The sequence below is a fragment of the Erpetoichthys calabaricus genome, chromosome 5 (assembly GCF_900747795.2).
Source record: "Erpetoichthys calabaricus chromosome 5, fErpCal1.3, whole genome shotgun sequence".
Lineage (NCBI taxonomy): Eukaryota > Metazoa > Chordata > Cladistia > Polypteriformes > Polypteridae > Erpetoichthys > Erpetoichthys calabaricus.
In genome coordinates, this window is record NC_041398.2 from 140,960,327 (window position 1) to 140,981,382 (window position 21,056).

The 21,056-nt window shown below is 41.2% G+C and overlaps 1 protein-coding gene across 1 annotated transcript in view; it reads right to left on the minus strand.

Annotated features, from left to right (window-relative positions):
* Nucleotides 1–21,056, minus strand: part of LOC114651960 (cytochrome P450 4V2) — an 83,986-nt gene that overhangs the window by 2,872 nt on the left and 60,058 nt on the right. The window contains exon 10 of the mRNA XM_028802088.2: nt 7,642–7,821. Coding sequence (XP_028657921.2) covers nt 7,642–7,821 — 180 coding nt within the window. The remainder of the gene's footprint in view (nt 1–7,641; nt 7,822–21,056) is intronic.

Genomic DNA, 21,056 nt, shown 5'->3' on the forward strand with positions numbered 1-21,056 from the left:
AGATGGTGAAACTCTGGACATGTAAATGTTAAAATCTCCTCTTGCTGCAGGGACATAGAACTGTTGGCCGTAAGTTTGTGTCCCTATTACTTGCCCAGAGAGTTTGGAAACGTCATTGTTGTTACTGTTTACATCCCTCCTCGGGCGGATGTGGAGATAGCGAGTGACATCATCCACTCAGCTGTTGCTAAACTGCAAACGCAGCACCCCGAGGCACTCGTGCTAATTGCTGGAGATTTTAACCATGTAACGCTGGACAAAACATTATCTGCCTTCTCCCAGTATGTGGATTGTAACACCCGGGGAAATAGGACTATTGACCTACTGTATGCAAACGTTAAAAACGCATACAGCGCCACCCCGATGCCTGCGCTTGGGAAAGCAGATCATAACCTGGTTCTGCTTCAGCCTCACTACAAACCAAGAGTGAGAGAGCTACCTACAACCACACGCTCATTCAGGAAGTGGTGTCCTGAGGCAGAGCAGGCTCTGAGAGAATGCTTTGGAACTAAGGACTGGGATATCCTGCAGGGGTCACATAGTGAGAACATTGAGAAGGTTGTTGACTGCACTACTGATTACATCAATTTCTGTATGGACATTGTAGTTCCAGTAAGAACAGTACGCTGCTATGCTAACAACAAGCCATGGATTACAAGTGACATCAAGGGCATTTTGAACCAGAAGAGAAGGGCTTTTAAAGGCGGTGATCAGCATGAGCTCAAGCACGTGCAGAAGGAACTCCGAGTCCAGCTCAGGGCAGCTCAGGAGCAGTACAGGAGAAAGCTGGAGCAGAAGTTGCAGAACAACAGCATGAAAGAAGTGTGGGATGGGATGAAGACCATCACTGGCTGCAGCTTGAAGTGGGGTGCCACCATCGAGAGAGATGTGGAGAGAGCAAACCAGATGAACAACTTTTTTAACAGGTTTGACCACCCTAACCCACTCTCACCTCAGAGTACTGCACCCTCCACTCATCCTTCTGCTTATACCAGCATAGGAGAGAGTTTCCCCCAACCCACAATTACAGCAGCGCAGGTGAGCAGAGAGCTGAGGAGACTTTGTGCCAGCAAAGCAGTGGGTCCAGATGGAGTATCGCCACGACTGCTGAAGGCCTGTGTGTTGGAGCTGGGGAGTCCTTTACAGCGCATCTTCAAACTAAGCCTGGAACAGGGGAGAGTCCCGAGGCTTTGGAAAACATCTTGCATCACCCCCGTCCCAAAGTTATCACGTCCTAGTGAACTGAACGACTTCCAGCTTGTCGCTCTGACGTCACATGTGATGAAGACTATGGAGCGGCTGCTGCTTCACCACCTAAGACCACAGGTCTGCCACGCCCTCGACCCTCTGCAGTTCGCATACCAGGAGAAGGTGGGAGCGGAGGATGCCAACATCTACATGCTGCACTGATCCCTCTCCCACTTGGACAGAGGCAGTGGTGCTGTAAGAATTATGTTTCTAGACTTCTCTAGCGCCTTCAACACCATCCAACCTATGCTCCTTAGGGACAAGCTGACAGAGATGGGAGTAGATTCATACCTGGTGGCATGGATCGTGGACTATCTTACAGACAGACCTCAGCATGTGCATCTCGGGAACTGCAGGTCTGACATTGTGGTCAGCAACACAGGAGCGCTGCAGGGGACTGTACTTTCTCCTGTCCTGTTCAGCCTATATACATCGGACTTCCAATACAACTCGGAGTCCTGCCACGTGCAAAAGTTCGCTGACGACACTGCTATCATGGGCTGCATCAGGAGTGGGCAGGAGGAGGAGTATAGGAACCTAATCAAGGACTTTGTTAAATGGTGCAACTCAAACCACCTACAACTGAACACCAGCAAAACCAAGGAGCTGGTGGTGGATTTTAGGAGGACCAGGCCCCTCATGGACCCCGTGATCATCAGAGGTGACTGTGTGCAGAGGGTGCAAACCTATAAATACCTGGGAATGCAGCTGGATGATAAATTGGACTGGACTGCCGATACTGATTCTCTGTGTAAGAAAGGACAGAGCCGACTATACTTCCTTAGAAGGCTGGCGTCCTTCAACATCTGCAATAAGATGCTGCAGATGTTCTATCAGACGGTTGTGGCGAGTACCCTCTTCTATGCAGTGGTGTGCTGGGGAAGCAGCATAATGAAGAGGGACGCCTCACGCCTGGACAAACTGGTGAGGAAGGCAGTCTCTATTGTAGGCACGGAGCTGGACAGTTTGACATCTGTGGCAAAGCGACGAGCACTGAGCAGGCTCCTGTCAATAATGGAGAATCTACTGCATCCACTAAACAGTATCATCTCCAGACAGAGGAGCAGATTCAGCGACAGACTGCTGTCAATGTCCTGCTCCACTGACAGACTGAGGAGATCGTTCCTCCCCCACACTATGCGACTCTTCAATTCCACCGGGGGAGGGTAAACGTTAAAATTATACAAAGTTATTGTCTGTCTGTATACCTGCATTGTTATCAGCATTGTTATCACTCTTTAATTTAATATTGTTCTTTATCAGTATGCTGCTGCTGGAGTATATGAATTTCCCCTTGGGATTAATAAAGTATCTATCTATCTATCTATCTATCTATCTATCTATCTATCTATCTATCTATCTATCTATCTATCTATCTATCTATCTATCTATCTATCTATCTATCATTTCATGAGATGAGATTCACGGTTCATGGTTACAATTTTATCTGAAATCTGGCAAAGATTAAGATTAAAATAAATCGGAAATAGGTCTATAATTAAGAACGATTTGGATCTGAATCTGATTTCTGTAATAGCGACACAACTATGGCTATTCTGTTATATCAAGGACAATGCTATTTAATAATATTTTAATAATTATGTACAATATCTGTTGTAAAAGTACTAAAAGCATGTTTTTCAGTAGTTTAGGGTCTAAATGATAGACAGTAGGGCTAACTTTAGAAATAAACTGCAAAGCCTCATGTTCTGTCAATCTGAGTATACCAAGGAGGTCGGTGCAGCGGGCGCCTAGTATGATGCAGTGCTACTTAATTAGGCTGACTGATGAAGCTGCAATCTGATGTTATATACTTTATGATTTAAAATGAGTGATAAGCCATTGCTACTAATATTAAAAAGTTTCATATTTGTCAAGAGTATTTAAAATTTTCATGTATTAAATTTTGAAAAGTAAGCACTGGCTTAAAAAAATAAATAATTTCAATCACTGCAGCCTGTCATTGTGTTGATACCTGTTTACACAAATTTATGGTTTTAGTTTTAGATAGTGTGCACTCTCATTAAACCAAAGGTTTTAATTTTTATTACCTTTAACACTAGAATCCCTGAAGCCTATGAAAAAAGTTTTAATCCTGGGCCACCTTATATTCCTTTGTACCTCTCCTCATCAGCATCTTGTGTTTCGCAAATGTGTCGATCAGCATAAACAGCAAGCAGCCTGCTATTATTTCTCTGATATAGAATCCTCATCTGGGCTCTCCTCTGTGTCTGTCTCGTCGTCTTCCTCAATATCAAAAATAAGTTCCTCGACACCGTCTGAGTCACAATCATCCATTTCTTGCAGCAGAGCCAAAGCCTCCGAAGGTGACAACCTCCTCTTTCGTGACAGAGCTGTGGCCATTGCGGTGTCTGTTTGCTCAAAATAATAATCAAGCACAACTGATTCACCTATGTTTGTGTGTCAGGTTTTATCTCGCCACATCAGAGCATTCCACATCTGAGAATTCCCTGTAATTTGCAGCTCTATTCATTATTTCAAAACACCACTCGCATTCACAGTAATTCCCAGTTATGTCCACCACTCACACCCATGCCCACAACCATACAGAACTGATTCCACTAGATTCACCAAAGCTTACGAAAAAACTTGTAAATCCGGCCCACCTTAAATCCACTCGCACCTCTCTTTCACTGCCTTTTGTCTTGTAGATGTGTCGATAACCCCAAGCAGCAAGCAGCCTGCTATACTATTCCCCCTACCGCCGCTGAAAGTCCAAAAACCTCTCCCAAGTCTCTCAAGTCTGGTTTATCAAGGAGTCAGTTACCTAGACCTGTATAGGCTAAAAAATATATCATTATTTGGAACACATGCATTTCATGTGTGTTCCGTGTCAGCAAAGATCTAAGTAAGTGTAGGATGACAGGAAATGCAAGAAATGTTGAACAGATACCTACAGTAAAAGACAAACTTCTTCCATGTTTCAGTACTAATGACAAAATTTTGACATGAAGTGTATAATGTGTGAAGACTGAAGACCAAATATCAAATAAGCACTTTCACAAACGGTACAAATATAATGGAACAAGTGCACTTTTATTCAAGACTATAACCGAAAAAAAAAAGAAATCGGGTTAGTGTAGCTTTTTGTTGCAGCTTCTTTGGTAGGACAGAGGTAAGAACTTCTCCCTCCAATTAAAAAGGTTGCCGGTTCGAGTCTTAATAATACTAGCTATGGCGGCGTGCACAGATACAGCGGCTTGGTGCTCTTCATTTGTATCTTTGCAAGGAATTTTATACAACCACAGACTCGGAAAGTCTTTATCCTAGGGTTGTAACTCAAAACACAGCTCTCAACAAAATGTTGCCAGATGTTCAAAATCGGAGCAAACATGTCGGTTTTCACACGTTCTGTACGGCTGTCTTTGTTGTCAAAGCACAAATGCAGCATGATAGTCTGATAGTGGTAACGGGACATCGTATCTTTGATTGCTCATGTGTGCCAGAGGGTCACCTTCCAGACTCACCCAAAGTAAGTAGTACCACCCCAGGATGAGAGAAGGGGGTTCTGCTAACAGACTTGTATCCTTCTTCCCTCACAGCCTTGAGAAACCGCCCCTTGATGGCACAGAACCGAAAGAAGACCAGCCCCTTCTGTTCTGCACAATATAAAATCAGAGCGACCGAAGAGAATGGCATCTCATTTTGATGTGGACCTGGCTTTTGTTCTGACGCAAGCCTAAATTCTTGTTTCTGATCATTCTGATAGGAGGAATACCATCTGTTTAAAGGTGCACATTGAGTGCTTGGTTTACATTATTTTTCTGTTTTTTGTTTAAATTATACTGGGTTTTGTTATCTAGTTGGCATCCCAAACAATTTATCTTGTCCTGCACCATCACTTAGCTACACCCTCTGAATTTGGTAATGCTGGAAAACATGATTTAACCAAATGTCATCACTTAACAAAAGTGAAAAGTTTTCTTTGAATGCCCCCCTCACTATTCCAGGGGCTTTACACAATTATGTTAAAACAACATTTATCTCAGCTACTTTTATTATTACGTTTGTTTTTTACTGTTACAACACCAGTAATTTTAAGTTTATTGTTACATGCACTAATATTATTACAATGCAACTGCTATGTGTAAGCTACTTCAAATATACAAAAAAATAAACAATTAGCAACAGTAACAATTATAATGCTCTGCAGACATTTAATTACTGTATATTCAAATATATAAATTAAAAGTGTCTCATAATTGTGGGAAAATAAAAAACAATTGTTAAGTCTACAGGGCTTTTAAATACCTGCACTGACTATCAGAAGGAAGGAAGGATAAAAAATGCGCCTGTTCCCTTTCCTACAGTACTTTGCAATGAGTATTTTAGAAACAGCAGTAACAGTCAGTAATACACTCTGAAAGCACTGTTAGGCACATAAGAGTGGGGAACGTTGTACAGGCTTTGGAAAAAGGGAAACCTCAGGAAAGGATTAGGTAACACCAACACTAACAAGTGTTCCTATTGGTCCCTTAGAGTGGAGGAGAATTCTCCAGAAATGCCCTTTCATCTCTTCTGGTGCTTCAGCACTAACACCTGCCCCAGCTTGGTCCCTGTGGTATTGAAGTCAGTGTTTACTCTTCGACCAACATCATAATGAGGAGTATGCAGCTTGATAGGCACTTTTATGTAAAGGCAAAGCATATGGTTATTATTTCATAGTAAGCAGTTACTGTAGAGTTAGCGCATACACTGTCAATGTGGACACAAAATACTTTGGTGTGCTAACAGCCCTCCTGACATTTGCAGCTGTCCACATATGATGTCAACTCATGCTGTTTGTCAGGCATTCACTAAAGGTTAATATATCCAGCTAAACAAAGTTGTTATTGAAGGTTCTATTCTCACCTATAATTCACACAAGGACATTGACAGGATTTCAAAAACACTCCTTACAAACATTTTTAAATCTGAATGAGCTGTGGATAAAAACATACAGAAGTGACCAATAAATACCTACCTACTCTGTCATAAAGAAAATGTAAGAAACAGCTGAGGCTGTAACAGTGTAACCTATTGTAAATGTTTAAGAATCATTTTAATGAATATGCATTGTATATGGTATAAAAATATTCTCTGTAGGTTATTTCAATTGTTTACTCGTCTATTGTTGCTATGACTATTTATTTTTATTTTTGTTTAAACTCTCTATCTTGGCGTTTCTACTGTTTATCTTCTTTTTCTTTACTTAATACTTTGTGATTTTTATTAACTTATTCTGTCATTTACTTTCATTAATATAACTTTTCTACACTTTACTATTACTCTTCTGCCTATTATCACAATACTTAGTAACAACATTTACAATAATATCTATAACAACAATATTTTTTCTTCTTGGTTCCCTTTTTAAGTGAAGGTAATACCGCAAGAAGTGTAGTGTGGTGGTTAAGGCTTTGTATTTCAAACCCTGAGGTTATGGGTTCAAATCCTAGTACTGACACTGTTTGACAATGAACAAGTCACCTCACCGGTCTGTGTTCCAATTGGAAAAACAAAAGAAACTTAACCAACTATATTTCAAATGTTTTAAGTGGCCTTGGATAAAGACATCAGCCAAATAAATAAGTACAATTTTATTGCTAAAGATTGCAGGGGTAAGCAACGTTGGTCCTGGAAGGATGCAGTCGCTGCAGGTTTTTGTTCCAAACATATTTCTTAATTAAAAGTCAATTATTTCTAATGAAGTACTTATTGCTCAAGAAACATATTTTTCTAATTCATTATAGTTGTTTTGCTTGTTGATTTCTCAGCATTAACTGCTTAATTTAGTCTTAAACAGTTGCATTCACTATTTTTAATTGCACCTTATAAGCACTAAGATGCAAATGACAATGGAACCAGCAATTCTCCATCTAACTGGTTTCTATTTACATCTGTGTTTATTCATCATGAACAATCTGGTTTAATAAAATATTTGGAAGGAAACTGAAGAGAAAAAAGTGAAGGACTGAGAATTACTCATCCATTTTAGGCTTCAAATTATTTGGATGATATGTTTGGAAAGGAAAAAATCTATGATATAAGAATGACTTGAGACAGAATAAAAACACTAACAAGCCACAAAATTATTAAGCTCTGTTATTTGCAAAGATTGGTTTCTAATTGAGCATTCTAATTGCTCTAGTGTATTTACAAGTAACAATCCACTAAACACCCCACTAAAATGTATTAGTTTTTTAAGAATAAAGTGTCTTGAATATTTCTCTCATCAAACTTTTAAAACTGTCCATTAAATATTACACCAAATATCTTAATTGTTAGAAGAATTTTACGATGATTAGTAACTAATAGTTATAACTACCAATGCTGAATCACTAGTATATCAATAAAAATCCTAGTTAATGCATCACTAGTGATTTTACATACCTATGCAGTTTCTTAAGCCTGCAGAAAAAGGGACAAATACAAAGGGGTGTCTCTGTGAAGAATTTTCTGGAAGAAAGCGCTCTGGATTAAACTTTTCAGGGTCTGGGAACCATTTTGGATCACGATGTAGAGAATAAGGAATTATAATTGCATTGACTCCTTTTGGGATTTCATGACCAGCTGAAAAAAATGCAGAAAAAAAATTTATTAATTATGCAGTGAGAAAATATTATGTATTGGCTTTACAAAGGTAATGACCATAACGTATTATAATTAAAGATATAAGTATGTGAATAATTTTAAATTTTGATCTGATTAAATAAAAGATTAATTTTAAATCTGCCTAACCACTCCCTGAAAATGCCTTATTTAATTCAGGGTTAAACAGTCCAAGATCATGGCAGCAGCACTGGAAGAAACAGTAAACCTTGGTACTAACAGTACCAAGTTAGTCAATAGGATCTCATTAAAGCTAGGGTTACAAGTGTGTCTTTTGATACCTGTTAATAATCCTACCACATTTTGACATTTTAAAACAACACAAGAAAATTATTTTTTTTAATTATTCAGTTCTACTCACTATCACGCATAAAATTGACAATAGTATAAGTATTACCATTGTACAATAATTCACAGTAATGGCATAATGCTAACCACTAGAGAAAGGACATTTGAAACATTACAGCAAAAATGTGCTATATACCTGTACAGTATTCATTTTAACTTTAATTCATAATTAATTAATTATCAGCAAGTACAAACAACTGTGTCTTTTCCATGAAATGTTTTCTTCCTAAGACAATAAATACATCCACCTACTCATTTTTGAGCAGAGTTGTAAAACATACTCAGGAATGATACTTGTACTTTGTCAACTTTTTTAAAATTTCACTGAAGTAAGAAATATTTCTATTACAAAATACTTTAGTAAAAGTAAACAACTATCTGCTTTCAAAAGTATTCATGTACCAAAAGTAAAAGTACATTTTATAATAGTAAGTAGGTACAAGGCTTTACCTAGAGAACACAAAACATTTATTTTGTTTTTAAACACTTACTCAATGTTTTTTTTCTACAGAAATGCACTACAGAATAATGAATCGTGCAAATGCCTTTGATCAGTTCATAACTGCAGTCAGTGTCATGACGATAACCTGAAGTGGTACTACTGAGTGTGGATATGACTTAACACTGTGCCTCCTCTACTGGGATGAACGGCAGCAGTAGATGAGGCACCCCTACTCCAGTGAGACGAATAATAAAATAAAATACAAGATAAGAATAAGAAAATTAACTGATCATCTCACAACCTTATCATTTGAATAGATACACAATTTTAAAAAAAAAAGCTCAGTGAAAATCAACACAGATTGGGTTTATTGTACTTAACTGAAGTAAAGATGGATTTTAGAAGGGCAATGATTACACTAAATAGTCAGTCAGTCAGTCATTTTCCAACCCGCTATATCCTAACACAGGGTCATTGCTGGAGCCAATCCCAGCCAACACAAGGTGCAAGGCAGGAACAAATCCCGGGCAGGGCGCCAGCCCACCACAGGACGGACACACACCCACACCCATCAAACCAAGCACACACTAGGGACAATTCAGGATCGCCAATGTACCTAACCTGCATGTCTTTGGACTGTGGGAGGAAACCAGAGCACCCGGAGGAAACCCACGCAGACACGGGGAGAACATGCAGACTCCACGCAGGGAGGACCTGGGAAGCAAACCCACGCCTCCTTACATTAAATAGACATAAAAATTTCAGAATTTTATCTTTAATAAGAATTCTCTTAAGAAACCTGTGGTTTCTTTTGTGAAATTTAGTACCCAATTTTATCTTTAAATTAGTATGAACAAAACAAACCTCAAACTATTTGTTCTCGTCCATTCATCCACAAAGTTTCTAGAAGCTACAGCCTATCCCAGCAAACAAAAGGAGCAAGGTGCAAACAACATCTGGACTGGAGTCTGTCCATCGCATTGCGCAAACATGCACACACACATACACACACACTCACACACACAAAGCACACACTAGAGACAATTTAGGATCGCCAATGCACCTAACCTGCATGTCTTTGGAGTGTGGGAGGAAACCTGAACACCCAGAGGAAACCCACACAGACACCGGGAGAACATGCAAACTCCACACAGGGAGGACCCGGGAAGCGAACTCAGGTCTCCTTACACTAAATAGTAATACAAATTTCAGAATTTTATCTTTAATAAGAATTCTCTTAAGAAACCTGTGGTTTCCTTTGTGAAATTTGGTATCCAATTTTATCTTTAAATTAGTATGAACAAAACAAACCTCAAACTATTTGTTCTCGTCCATTCATCCATAAAGTTTCTAGAAGCTACAGCCTATCCCAGCATACAAAAGGAGCAAGGTGCAAACAACATCTAGACTGGAGTCTGTCCATCGCATTGCGCACACACACACACACCCACCCACGCACACACACACACACACACACACGCACGCACACGCATACGCACACCCAGAAACACAGAGACAGACCAGGGCTAATTTAACAAAGCCAATTCACCTAACCCTATGTCTTTGAACTGTGGAAACTCCACACATGGATGTCCTTGCATTATCTCACTGTTTATTCTCACTATTGGAAAGTATACAGTGTTTCCCTTCCGCTTTATAAAAGAACGGTCTTCTTATTGATGTGTTTATTTTTAGAAAAGTGATTTTTCTTTTTATACATTATGTCCTATTGTGTTATTATATTATGTTATGGTTACCTAATATTAATTTTTACTTTAATTTTGTCATTCCACAGAAATATTAAAGTGTCACCTTATAATGAAACTATGGCCAATCGACTTGTGATACTTTGTTGAAGGTGACTTCAGGGGTGGAGTTAACTAAGTAGTATTTTATGCTCGTTCATAAAGTGGTTGCTTAAGAAGGGCTTTGGGAAACTCACACAAAAGTAGCTTGTACTTTAAGTATGTGCGTCATTAAGTTGCTTGTTTATCACCAAGATTCAACATTCTTGAGAAATGCATCCCAGAACAGCTTACCATTAAGTCATGTCAGTATCATTATGAAAATGGAGAAAAGGTCAATAAGATTGTATCAGAACAAATACATAAACAGTAAGTTTGTAACATAATTAGAAATGAGGGGCCACCAAGAAATAACATATTTAAGTAATTTAAGGAAAATTTTAAGTGATTTCATTTTGTACAGTGTACAGAAGGTGAGGCTCAAGTCAAGGGCATCTTTGATAAAATACAAATACCAAAGCTTGATACTTTTCTTATATAGATACTCAGTAATCTTCTGAGGCTTCAACTTAATAATAATAATTATAATAATAATTCTTTACATTTGTATAGTGCTTTTCTCACTACTCAAAGCACTCTCCACACAGGGAGGACCCGGGAAGCAAACCCACAATCTCCTTACTGCAAAGCAGCAGCACTACCACTGCGCCACCTGTGAACTTAGCAGCATTACTGTGAACAATGCTGAATGATAATGCAGTTAAAGAAAATAAAATGTTAGCAAAAGCATTATGCCAAGCATTAATTACTCTTATTCCAAAGAAAAGTAAAGTCTTTCCACAATCTGCATCATGTAGACTAATTTCAATTGTGAATAATGTTTAGATATTAGTGAAAGTTTAATTGAGAATTTTGATTAAGGATCAATGTGCCTAATTATTAGTTCTAGTGCTAATGGCAATAAAAAGCTTAGGCTTGAAGCAACTTAAAAGGTAACCATTTATTTTAGCACAAGGGCTGTTGGCCTACCTTTCTTTTTACTTGCTTTGTTTTGAATTTCTGTGAGTCAAGGACATTGTGTTCTCTGAAGGAACTGAGCAAGTAAGCAAGCAAACTTTTGCTTTGGGAACACAGGTGCTGAGGCTTTCGGCTGACAAAGGACGAAACAAACTTTCACAAGCATTCAAGGCCTCTATCTTAAGAACAATGAGCAAGCTCTCATGCTAGCGCATAAACATACTGTCTAAACATTTTAAATGGCATTTAAAATTTATTTATTAAGGCTCATTAATACCTTAGGCGATCAAGTTAACGCAAAATGCATTGTGTTAGCTAGTTTGAGCTATATAGGAGTTTAAGAGTTGATTATTGAAGGCTAGGGTCTTTCTCTCTTTTAAGCAGATGCCTGTGAGTTCGGGGTCTGCTTCCATGCCCAGCAGCTCAGCCCCTGTCCTGGCAAGTTAGACAGTGTGTGGCTATGTGCCACCACCTAACAGCACAGCTGCTTGTGCTCGCAGACTTTCGCATTAGCACGCATACATATATTTTAGATAGCATTTAAGTCTATGTGTCAATGTTTCTTCATGAATCATTATAATAATAAATCAAGTTACTGCAGAATGTATTAATCTAGTAAGCTTTTAAGCTACATAAGAATTAATTGTAAAGGCTTTTATTTTTCCTTCCTTTCAAGCAGCCAGGAAACACCATGCTTGTCTGCTCAAAGCTGTCTGCAGCTTGTCCCTTATCAGTGATGCTGTGCACTGTTGCTTACTGGCACAGCTTCCTATGATTTAGTATTAAGGGATGCTAGGGCAACAAGTAATCATAAATTGAATCATTAATTGAGCAATCCAGATTTCACATGTGGGTTCTCCTGATTCCAACTTATTGGTGTGAACTGATTAACCCAAAGGCCATCAATCTGTAACAGCCCAAGATTAAGAATGTGAGAATGCAGAGAGGGGTAATTGGGTGATGCTCACCTCCAGGTGGGAAATACGTCCTTCGAGCCAAATAAGTTATTATGAGGAACTGGACTGGGAAGGAAAATTGTTATGAGAAGATCTACTGGTAAGACGATTGTTATGAGAAAGTCTGCAAAACCAGGTGATTATTGTAAGAAAAGTTACTGAGTGAGGTCATTATCATGAGAAATCCTGTAAAGCAAATGATGGGAAACTCTGTGAAGGGGTATATTTTGAGATATGAATTATAATAAATATGAATCTCACCCAGAGCAAGACGCTCACTTCATTGAACTGAGACAGGCTTTATGTGTTCTGCAATGGTTTACTATGCTGTGCAATAAAGTCTGTTTTGGCTGCCTATATAAAAACTCTGCTTGTTTTTTTTTTCTTTTAAGAAGTTTTATGTATGACAATTTTAACTAAAACAATAGTGTTTTGGTTCACTTAACATAAATTCAGTCTTGAGAGGTCTTACAATTTCAGGGTGCAGAAAATGCCCTTAATAGTGTTGAATTTGGTTATCTATTTACTGTATTGTGAAAAATTGGGTTTGATCCCAATATTTTTACATGTATTACTTTATTTTATGCTAGTTGAGCAGCCTTTGTCTATATTAATAATAAATACTCTGATTATTGCAATTTGTGATTGCCTTTAAACTGCTAGTTGTCCATATCCGGAAGCATTCAGACATTAAATGGACGGTAAGGGAAGTACTTGAATGGAATGTCTCATTACACCGTTGATATGGTACTTTATATCTCAGGTCCACATTCTTTTATGCCATTAATATTAAAATTTCTAGGAGAACATCATAAGTGCTCATGATTCAGAATTATTTTGAATAAAAGCATGCATTTTTGAATGAGTTCCATTACATGCCAGAACAAGCCAGGTCATGTGTATAGAGTAAGCCAATCATTATTTAAATATAGCTGATAATAAACATGTTCCCAGTGATATCAACAGAGATCCCCTGTCTGTGACAAGGCACGTAGAAAAACATTTAATGTCTTTGTAAAAGGCAGATTTACTATTTTCACAAAATTGAAAAGTCCAGATACTTTCAACTGAACTATAGTTAATAAAGCCATAATTTAACATATATAAAATCAATTCTATTGCTAGGGGATAAGGACTATACAATAGAATTAAGGGAGTTACTCATTAAAATATATTGATTATATGCTTCAGTTCTCACAGAAAAGTATCCTGAAATAGTGAAACAATCTTCGCATATACTGTAATACACTACAGTGGCTGTCCGTTTGTCTGTCCAGGATTGCTAGGTTGGAGAAAAGAAGAACTGCTCAGGAAGCGGCAAACGAATGATAAACGTACAGAGAAAGAGTATGAAAACTATGAATGCTCAAGTCAAGTGTATTCACTATATGTTTTCGTGCAGTGCACCATTACTGGTCTATAATAAAAATAAGTATAATAAGAATGCCCCTCCTTTAACCGCCACCTTATCGTGGTGGAGGGGTTTGCGTGTCCCAATGATCCTAGGAGCTCTGTTGTCCGGGGCTTTATGCCCCTGGTAGGGCCACCCAAGGCAAACTGGTCCTAGGTGAGGGATGAGACAAAGAGCGGTTAAACAAACCTCCTATGATGAAAAACAATTTTGGACAGCGTTTTCCCTTGCCCGGATGTTACCGGGGCCCCACTCTGGAGCCAGGCCTGGAGGTGGGGCTCGATGGCGAGCGCCTGGTGGCCGGGCCTGCACCCATGGGGCTCGGCCGGGCACAGCCCGAAGAGGCAACGTGGGTCCCCCTTCCCATGGGCTCACCACCTATGGGAGGGGCCAAGGAGGTCGGGTGCAGTGTGAGTTGGGTGGTGGCCGAAGGCGGGGACCTTGGCGGTCCGATCCTCGGCTACAGAAGCTGGCTCTTGGGACATGGAATGTCACCTCTCTGAAGGGGAAGGAGCCTGAGCTAGTGCGCGAAGTTGAGAGGTTCTGGCTAGATATAGTCGGACTCACCTCGACGCACAGCTTGGACTCTGGAACCAATCTCCTTGAGAGGGGCTGGACTCTGTACCACTCTGGAGATTTTCCCGGTGAGAGGCGCCGAGCGGGTGTGGGTATACTTATTGCCCCCCGACTTGGAGCCTGTACATTGGGGTTTACCCTGGTGGACGAGAGGGTAGCCTCCCTTCGCCTTCGGGTGGGGGGACGGGTCCTAACTGTTCTTTGTGCATATGCACCGAACAGCAGTTTGGAGTACCCACCCTTTTTGGAGTCCCTGGAGGGGGTGCTAGAGGGCATACCTTCTGGGGATTCCCTCGTTCTGCTGGGAGACTTCAATGCTCACGTGGGCAATGACAGTGAGACCTGGAAGGGCGTGATTGGGAGGAATGGCCCCCCCGATCTGAACCCGAGCGGTGTTTTGTTATTGGACTTCTGTGCTCGTCACGGATTGTCCATAACGAACACCATGTTCAAGCATAGGGGTGTTCATATGTGCACTTGGCACCAGGACACCCTAGGCCTCAGTTCGATGATCGACTTTGTGGTCGTGTCGTCGGACTTGCGGCCACATGTCTTGGACACTCGGGTGAAGAGAGGGGTGGAGCTGTCAACTGATCACCATCTGGTGGTGAGTTGGCTTCAATGGTGGGGGAGGATGCCGGTCAGGCGTGGTAGGCCCAAACGTGTTGTGAGAGTCTGCTGGGAACGTCTGGCAGAGCCCCCTGTCAGAAGTAGCTTCAACTCCCACCTCCGGCAGAACTTCGACCACATCCCGAGGGAGGTAGGGGACATTGAGTCCGAATGGGCCATGTTCCGTGCCTCTATTGTTGAGGCGGCTGACCAGAGATGAGGCCGTAAGGTGGTCGGTGCCTGTCGTGGCAGCAATCCCCGAACCCGTTGGTGGACACCGGCGGTGAAGGATGCCGTCAAGCTGAAGAAGGAGTCCTACAGGACCCTTTTGTCCTGTGGGACCCTGGAGGCAGCTGATAGGTACCGGCAGGCCAAGCGGAATGCGGCTTTGGTGGTTGCTGAGGCAAAAACTCGGGCTTGGGAGGAGTTTGGGGAGGCTATGGAGAACGACTTTCGGACGGCTTCGAGGAGATTCTGGTCCACCATCCGGCGTCTCAGGAAGGGGAAGCAGTGCAGTGTCAACACTGTATATGGTGGGGATGGTGCGCTGCTGACTTCAACTCGGGACGTTGTGGGTCGGTGGGGGGAGTACTTCGAAGACCTCCTCAATCCCATTAACATGCCTTCCAATGAGGAAGCAGAGCCTGGGGACTCAGAGGTGGGCTCCCCCATCTCTGGGACTGAGGTCACCGAGGTGGTCAAAAAACTCCTTGGTGGCAGGCCCCGGGGGTGGATGAGATATGCCCGGAGTTCCTCAGGGCTCTGGATGCTGTAGGACTGTCTTGGTTGACACGCCTCTGCAACATCGCATGGACATCAGGGACAGTGCCTCTGGATTGGCAGACCGGGGTGGTGGTCCCCCTCTTTAAGAAGGGGGATCGGAGGGTGTGTTCCAACTACAGAGGGATCACACTCCTCAGCCTCCCTGGAAAAGTCTATTAAGGGGTCCTGGAGAGGAGGGTCCGTCGGATAGTCGAGCCTCGGATTCAGGAGAAACAGTGTGGTTTTCGTCCTGGTCGCGGAACAGTGGACCAGCTCTATACCCTTAGCAGGGTCCTGGAGGGTGCATGGGAGTTTGCCCAACCAGTCTACATGTGTTTTGTGGACTTGGAAAAGGCATTCGACTGTGTCCCTCGGGGAATCCTGTGGGGGGTACTCCGAGAGTATGGGGTACCGGCCCCCCTGATAAGGGCTGTTCGGTCCCTGTACGATCGGTGCCAGAGCTTGGTCCGCATTGCCGGCAGTAAGTCGAACCCATTTCCAGTGAGAGTTGGACACCGCCAGGGCTGCCCTTTGTCACCGATTCTGTTCATAACTTTTATGGACAGAATTTCTAGGCGCAGCCAGGGCGTTAAGGGGGTCCGGTTTGGTGGGCTCAGGATTGGGTCACTGCTTTTTGCAGATGATGTTGTCCTGTTTGCTTCATCAGGCCGTGATCTTCAGCTCTCTCTGGATCGGTTCGCATCCGTGTGTGAAGCGGCTGGAATGAGAATCAGCACCTCCAAATCCGAGACCATGGTCCTCAGCCGGAAAAGGGTGGAGTGCCCTCTCAGGGTTGGTAGCAAGATCCTGCCCCAAGTGGAGGAGTTCAAGTATCTCGGGGTCTTGTTCACGAGTGAGGGAAGAATGGAGCGTGAGATCGACAGGCGGATCGGTGCGGCATCCGCAGTAATGTGGGCGCTGCATCGGTCTGTCGTGGTGAAAAAGGAGCTGAGCTGCAAGGCGAAGCTCTCAATTTACCAGTCGATCTATGTTCCTACCCTCACCTATGGTCATGAACTATGGGTAGTGACCGAAAGAACGAGATCGCGAATACAAGCGGCTGAAATGAGTTTCCTCCGCAGGGTGTCTGGGCTTTCCCTTAAAGATAGGGTGAGAAGCTCAGTCATCCGGGAGGGGCTCAGAGTAGAGCCGCTGCTCCTCCGCATCGAGAGGAGTCAGATGAGGTGGCTCGGGCATCTGATCAGGATGCCTCCTGGACGCCTCCCTGGTGAGGTGTTCCGGGCACATCTAACCGGGAGGAGGCCCCAGGGAAGACCCAGGACACGCTGGAGGGACTATGTCTCTCGACTGGCCTGGGAACGCCTTGGGATTCTCCCGGAAGAGCTAGAAGAAGTGGCCGGGGAGAGGGAAGTCTGGGCATCTCTGCTCAAGCTGCTGCCCCCGCGACCCGACCTTGGATAAGCGGGAGACAATGGATGGATGGATGGATAATAAGTATGTGGCCTACATGTCACCAACTGGCTCATTCAGAAAGAGTTAACTTTATGCAGTGGTAAAATTCCACTTGTCTTTTTAACCAAAATCTGAAATAAAACCCTAAAGTTATTACTAAATACATCCAATTTTACTGTAACTTTGGATATAAAAACACATGCTCTGTGCAAGTTTTGAGACGGAGAAGACATGACCAGTCAGTCAGCAGTGAAAAACTGTTTTAACTTTTAGTGTAAGAAAATGACAACAAGTTGATAACTAATTAAAAAAGAAAAAATACATTGCCCTGATGAGAAAAACATCATAATTCAATTTCAAACCATGTTATTTCTCTGTTTGTGTCTTGTTTACAAGGATGATCAGGTAAATTGTCTATGTGTCATATTTATTCCAAAATAAAGTTTACAAGTGAATGTTTCAACATTTCCACATTTACCTGACACTCACATAGCTTAGCTTATGATGATGCTTTCAAACAAAAACATGAGGCAGAATGATGTAGTGATATGATATCTAATGCAGGTGGTCAGCTTCACAGGGATATGCAGCTCACATGGCTGCAAAAAACAATCAACTTTTTGCTTCTAAAAATAAATTGGCCAAGATTAAATTTGTTCCCACCCCTTGGGTCTATGAAGCCAATCAAATGTTTGCCAGTACAATGACTAAAATGTGATAAAAAGATAATTTTATACCCAGCTCAAGGTCTTGAGATGCTGGTATCTATGGATGGAGTGTCATTCTATGAAACGGTTCACTCAAACACACAGACACATTTTCATTTATTGGGCCAGTAACTTAACAAACACATTTCTGGGTTGTGTGAAGAAAATAGGACTTTTGCAAAATGAAGCCACAATTCTCTAATCACTGGACCTAACAAGCAGAAGTACATGAAGTACAACCTTCATGAAAATATTTAAATATTTACTTTGTCTACACATTATATTCAAGGAAGAAAATCAGAATTTCTAAATTTGAGAAAAAAAAATAGTATCTATACACCTCCACTTACAATGATTTCTCTGCTTGAAATGCACTACTATCTGATACAATCTAGTATGGCACAGCAGGGCCCACCCACTAACAGTTAATTTACAAATAAGAAAATTGATACCAAAGCAAAGTGTTTACTTTGCAGTTTACAAAGCAAAAGTCTAATCTGTCCAGTACTATCTAGTTCTCTCCCATCACCCTGAGAAGCATTGCATCCTCTTTCTTGGGATTGTGAGTTAGTCTAAAATAGACACACACAGTTTTAACGGCATTGTCTCTTCTCTCTATGACACTTTCACAAAAAAAAACCCAAAAACAAACAAAAAAAAATTCTCAAAATATACATTTACAGTGCATCCGAAAAGTATTCACAGCACATCACTTTTTCCACATTTTGTTATGTTACAGCCTTTTCCAAAATGGATTAAATTCATTTTTTCCCTCAGAATTCTACACACAACACTCCATAATGACAACATGAAAAAAGTTTACTTGAGATTTTTGCAAATTTATTAAAAATAAAAAAATTGAGAAAGCGCATGTACATAAGTATTCACAGCTATTGCCAAGAAGCTCAAAATTGAGCTCAGGTGCATCCTGTTTCCCCTGATCATCCTTGAGATGTTTCTGCAGCTTAATTGGAGTTCACCTGTGGTAAATTCAGTTGATTGGACATGATCTGGAAAGGCACACACCTGTCTATATAAGGTCCCACAGTTGACAGTTCATGTCAGAGCACAAACCAAGCATGAAGTCAAAGGAATTGTCTGTAGACCTCTGAGACAGGATTGTCTTGAAGGCACAAATCTGGGGAAGGTTACAGAAAAATTTCTGCAGCTTTGAAGGTCCCAATGAGCACAGTGGCCTCCATCATCCGTAAGTGGAAGAAGTTCGAAACCACCAGGACTCTTCCTAGAGCTGGCCGGCCATCTAAACTGAGTGATCTGGGGAGAAGGGCCTTAGTCAGGGAGGTGACCAAGAACCCGATGGTCACTCTGTCAGAGCTCCAGAGGTCCTCTGTGGAGAGAGGAGAACCTTCCAGAAGGGCAACCATCTCTGCAGCAATCCACCAATCAGGCCTGTATGGTAGAGTGGCCAGACGGAAGCCACTCCTTAGTAAAAGGCACATGGCAGCCCGCCTGGAGTTTGCCAAAAGGCACCTGAAGGACTCTCAGACCATGAGAAAGAAAATTCTCTTGTCTGATGAGACAAAGATCGAACTCCTTGGTGTGAATGAAAGGCGTCACGTTTGGAGGAAACCAGGCACCGCTCATCACCAGGCCAATACCATCCCTACAGTGAAGCATGGTGGTGGCAGCATCATGCTGTGGGGATGTTTTTCAGCAGCAGGGACTGGGAAACTAGTCAGGATAAAGGGAAAGATGACTGCAGCAATGTACAGAGACATCCTGGATGAAAACCTGCTCCAGAGCGCTCTTGACCTCAGACTGAGGCGATGGTTCATCTTTCAGCAGGACAACGACCCTAAGCACACAGCCAAGATATCAAAGGAGTGGCTTCAGGACAACTCTGTGAATGTCCTTGAGTGGCCCAGCCAGAGCCCAGACTTGAATCCGATTGAACATCTCTGGAGAGATCTTAAAATGGCTGTGCACCGACGCTTCCCATCCAACCTGATGGAGCTTGAGAGGTGCTGCAATGAGGAATGGGCGAAACTGGCCAAGGATAGGTGTGTCAAGCTTGTGGCATCATATTCAAAAAGACTTGAGGCTGTAATTGCTGCCAAAGGTGCATCGATAAAGTATTGAGCAAAGGCTGTGAATACTTATGTACATGTGATTTCTCAGTTTTTTTATTTTTAATAAATTTGCAACAACCTCAAGTAAACTTTTCTCACGTTGTCATTATGGTGAGTTGTGTGTAGAATTCTGAGGAAAAAAATGAATTTAATCCATTTTGGAATAAGGCTGTAACATAACAAAATGTGGAAAAAGTGATGCGCTGAGAATACTTTCCGGATGCACTGTATATTTTTCATTCACAAAGTATAACACAAAACTAACTAACACTTTAGGTACTACAAAAATGCACCTATTACTCATTTACTATTGTGTAACAAGACTTTAACAAACAATTATTTGGGTCTTTATAACATTTACAAAGCATCAGTAAAGTGTTTATTTGTCTCTGCAATGTGACCTACTAACAAAACTTTACTTTAGAGTGGTCTGAGCTGGCTTGACTGAGACACATTTCTCTTGATATCACATATTTAGTATAAGACTTGTGAATCCTTCATATTAACAAGTAATTTTACCATCATGTCAATATGAGACATTGCACAAAGATGAATAAACTTTCTACTGATGTTTTGTAAGTGTTATGAAGACCAAAAGAAGTATTTGTTAAGGTCTTGTTAAATAAAGGTAAATAAGTGCAGTACCTAAACTAAAGTGTTACCAAAATAATAAATATTAAAAATCAAAGTAGGCTAAAGTAAATGAACCAACATTGCAACACATTGGAAAAATTAATTTGTTCACCTGAGGCTATAATTCTTTAAATGATGAACTACAAATTAAATGATTAAAGCAGAGCATCATTACGAAATCTATGCTTAAATATTAGCATCCCATGTTTTGTCTGGAAGTATACGTATATTGCTACATGCAACTCAAAATCCTTTCATCACTGCTGCAGGAGACAATAACTAAGAACTATAAAAAAAATGTTAATTTTATTGTTTTAAAGGATGGGAAATAGCTTGCTGGATTTGAACACAAGACACATTTTGTTAAAGACAACATTTATTAACACTAAAAATGTAAATAACTATTAAATGTGTCCCTATTTCCACTTTATGTTTGTTACGTTTATACATATATGACCATACCAAAGTAATATAGGCAACTTCCCTC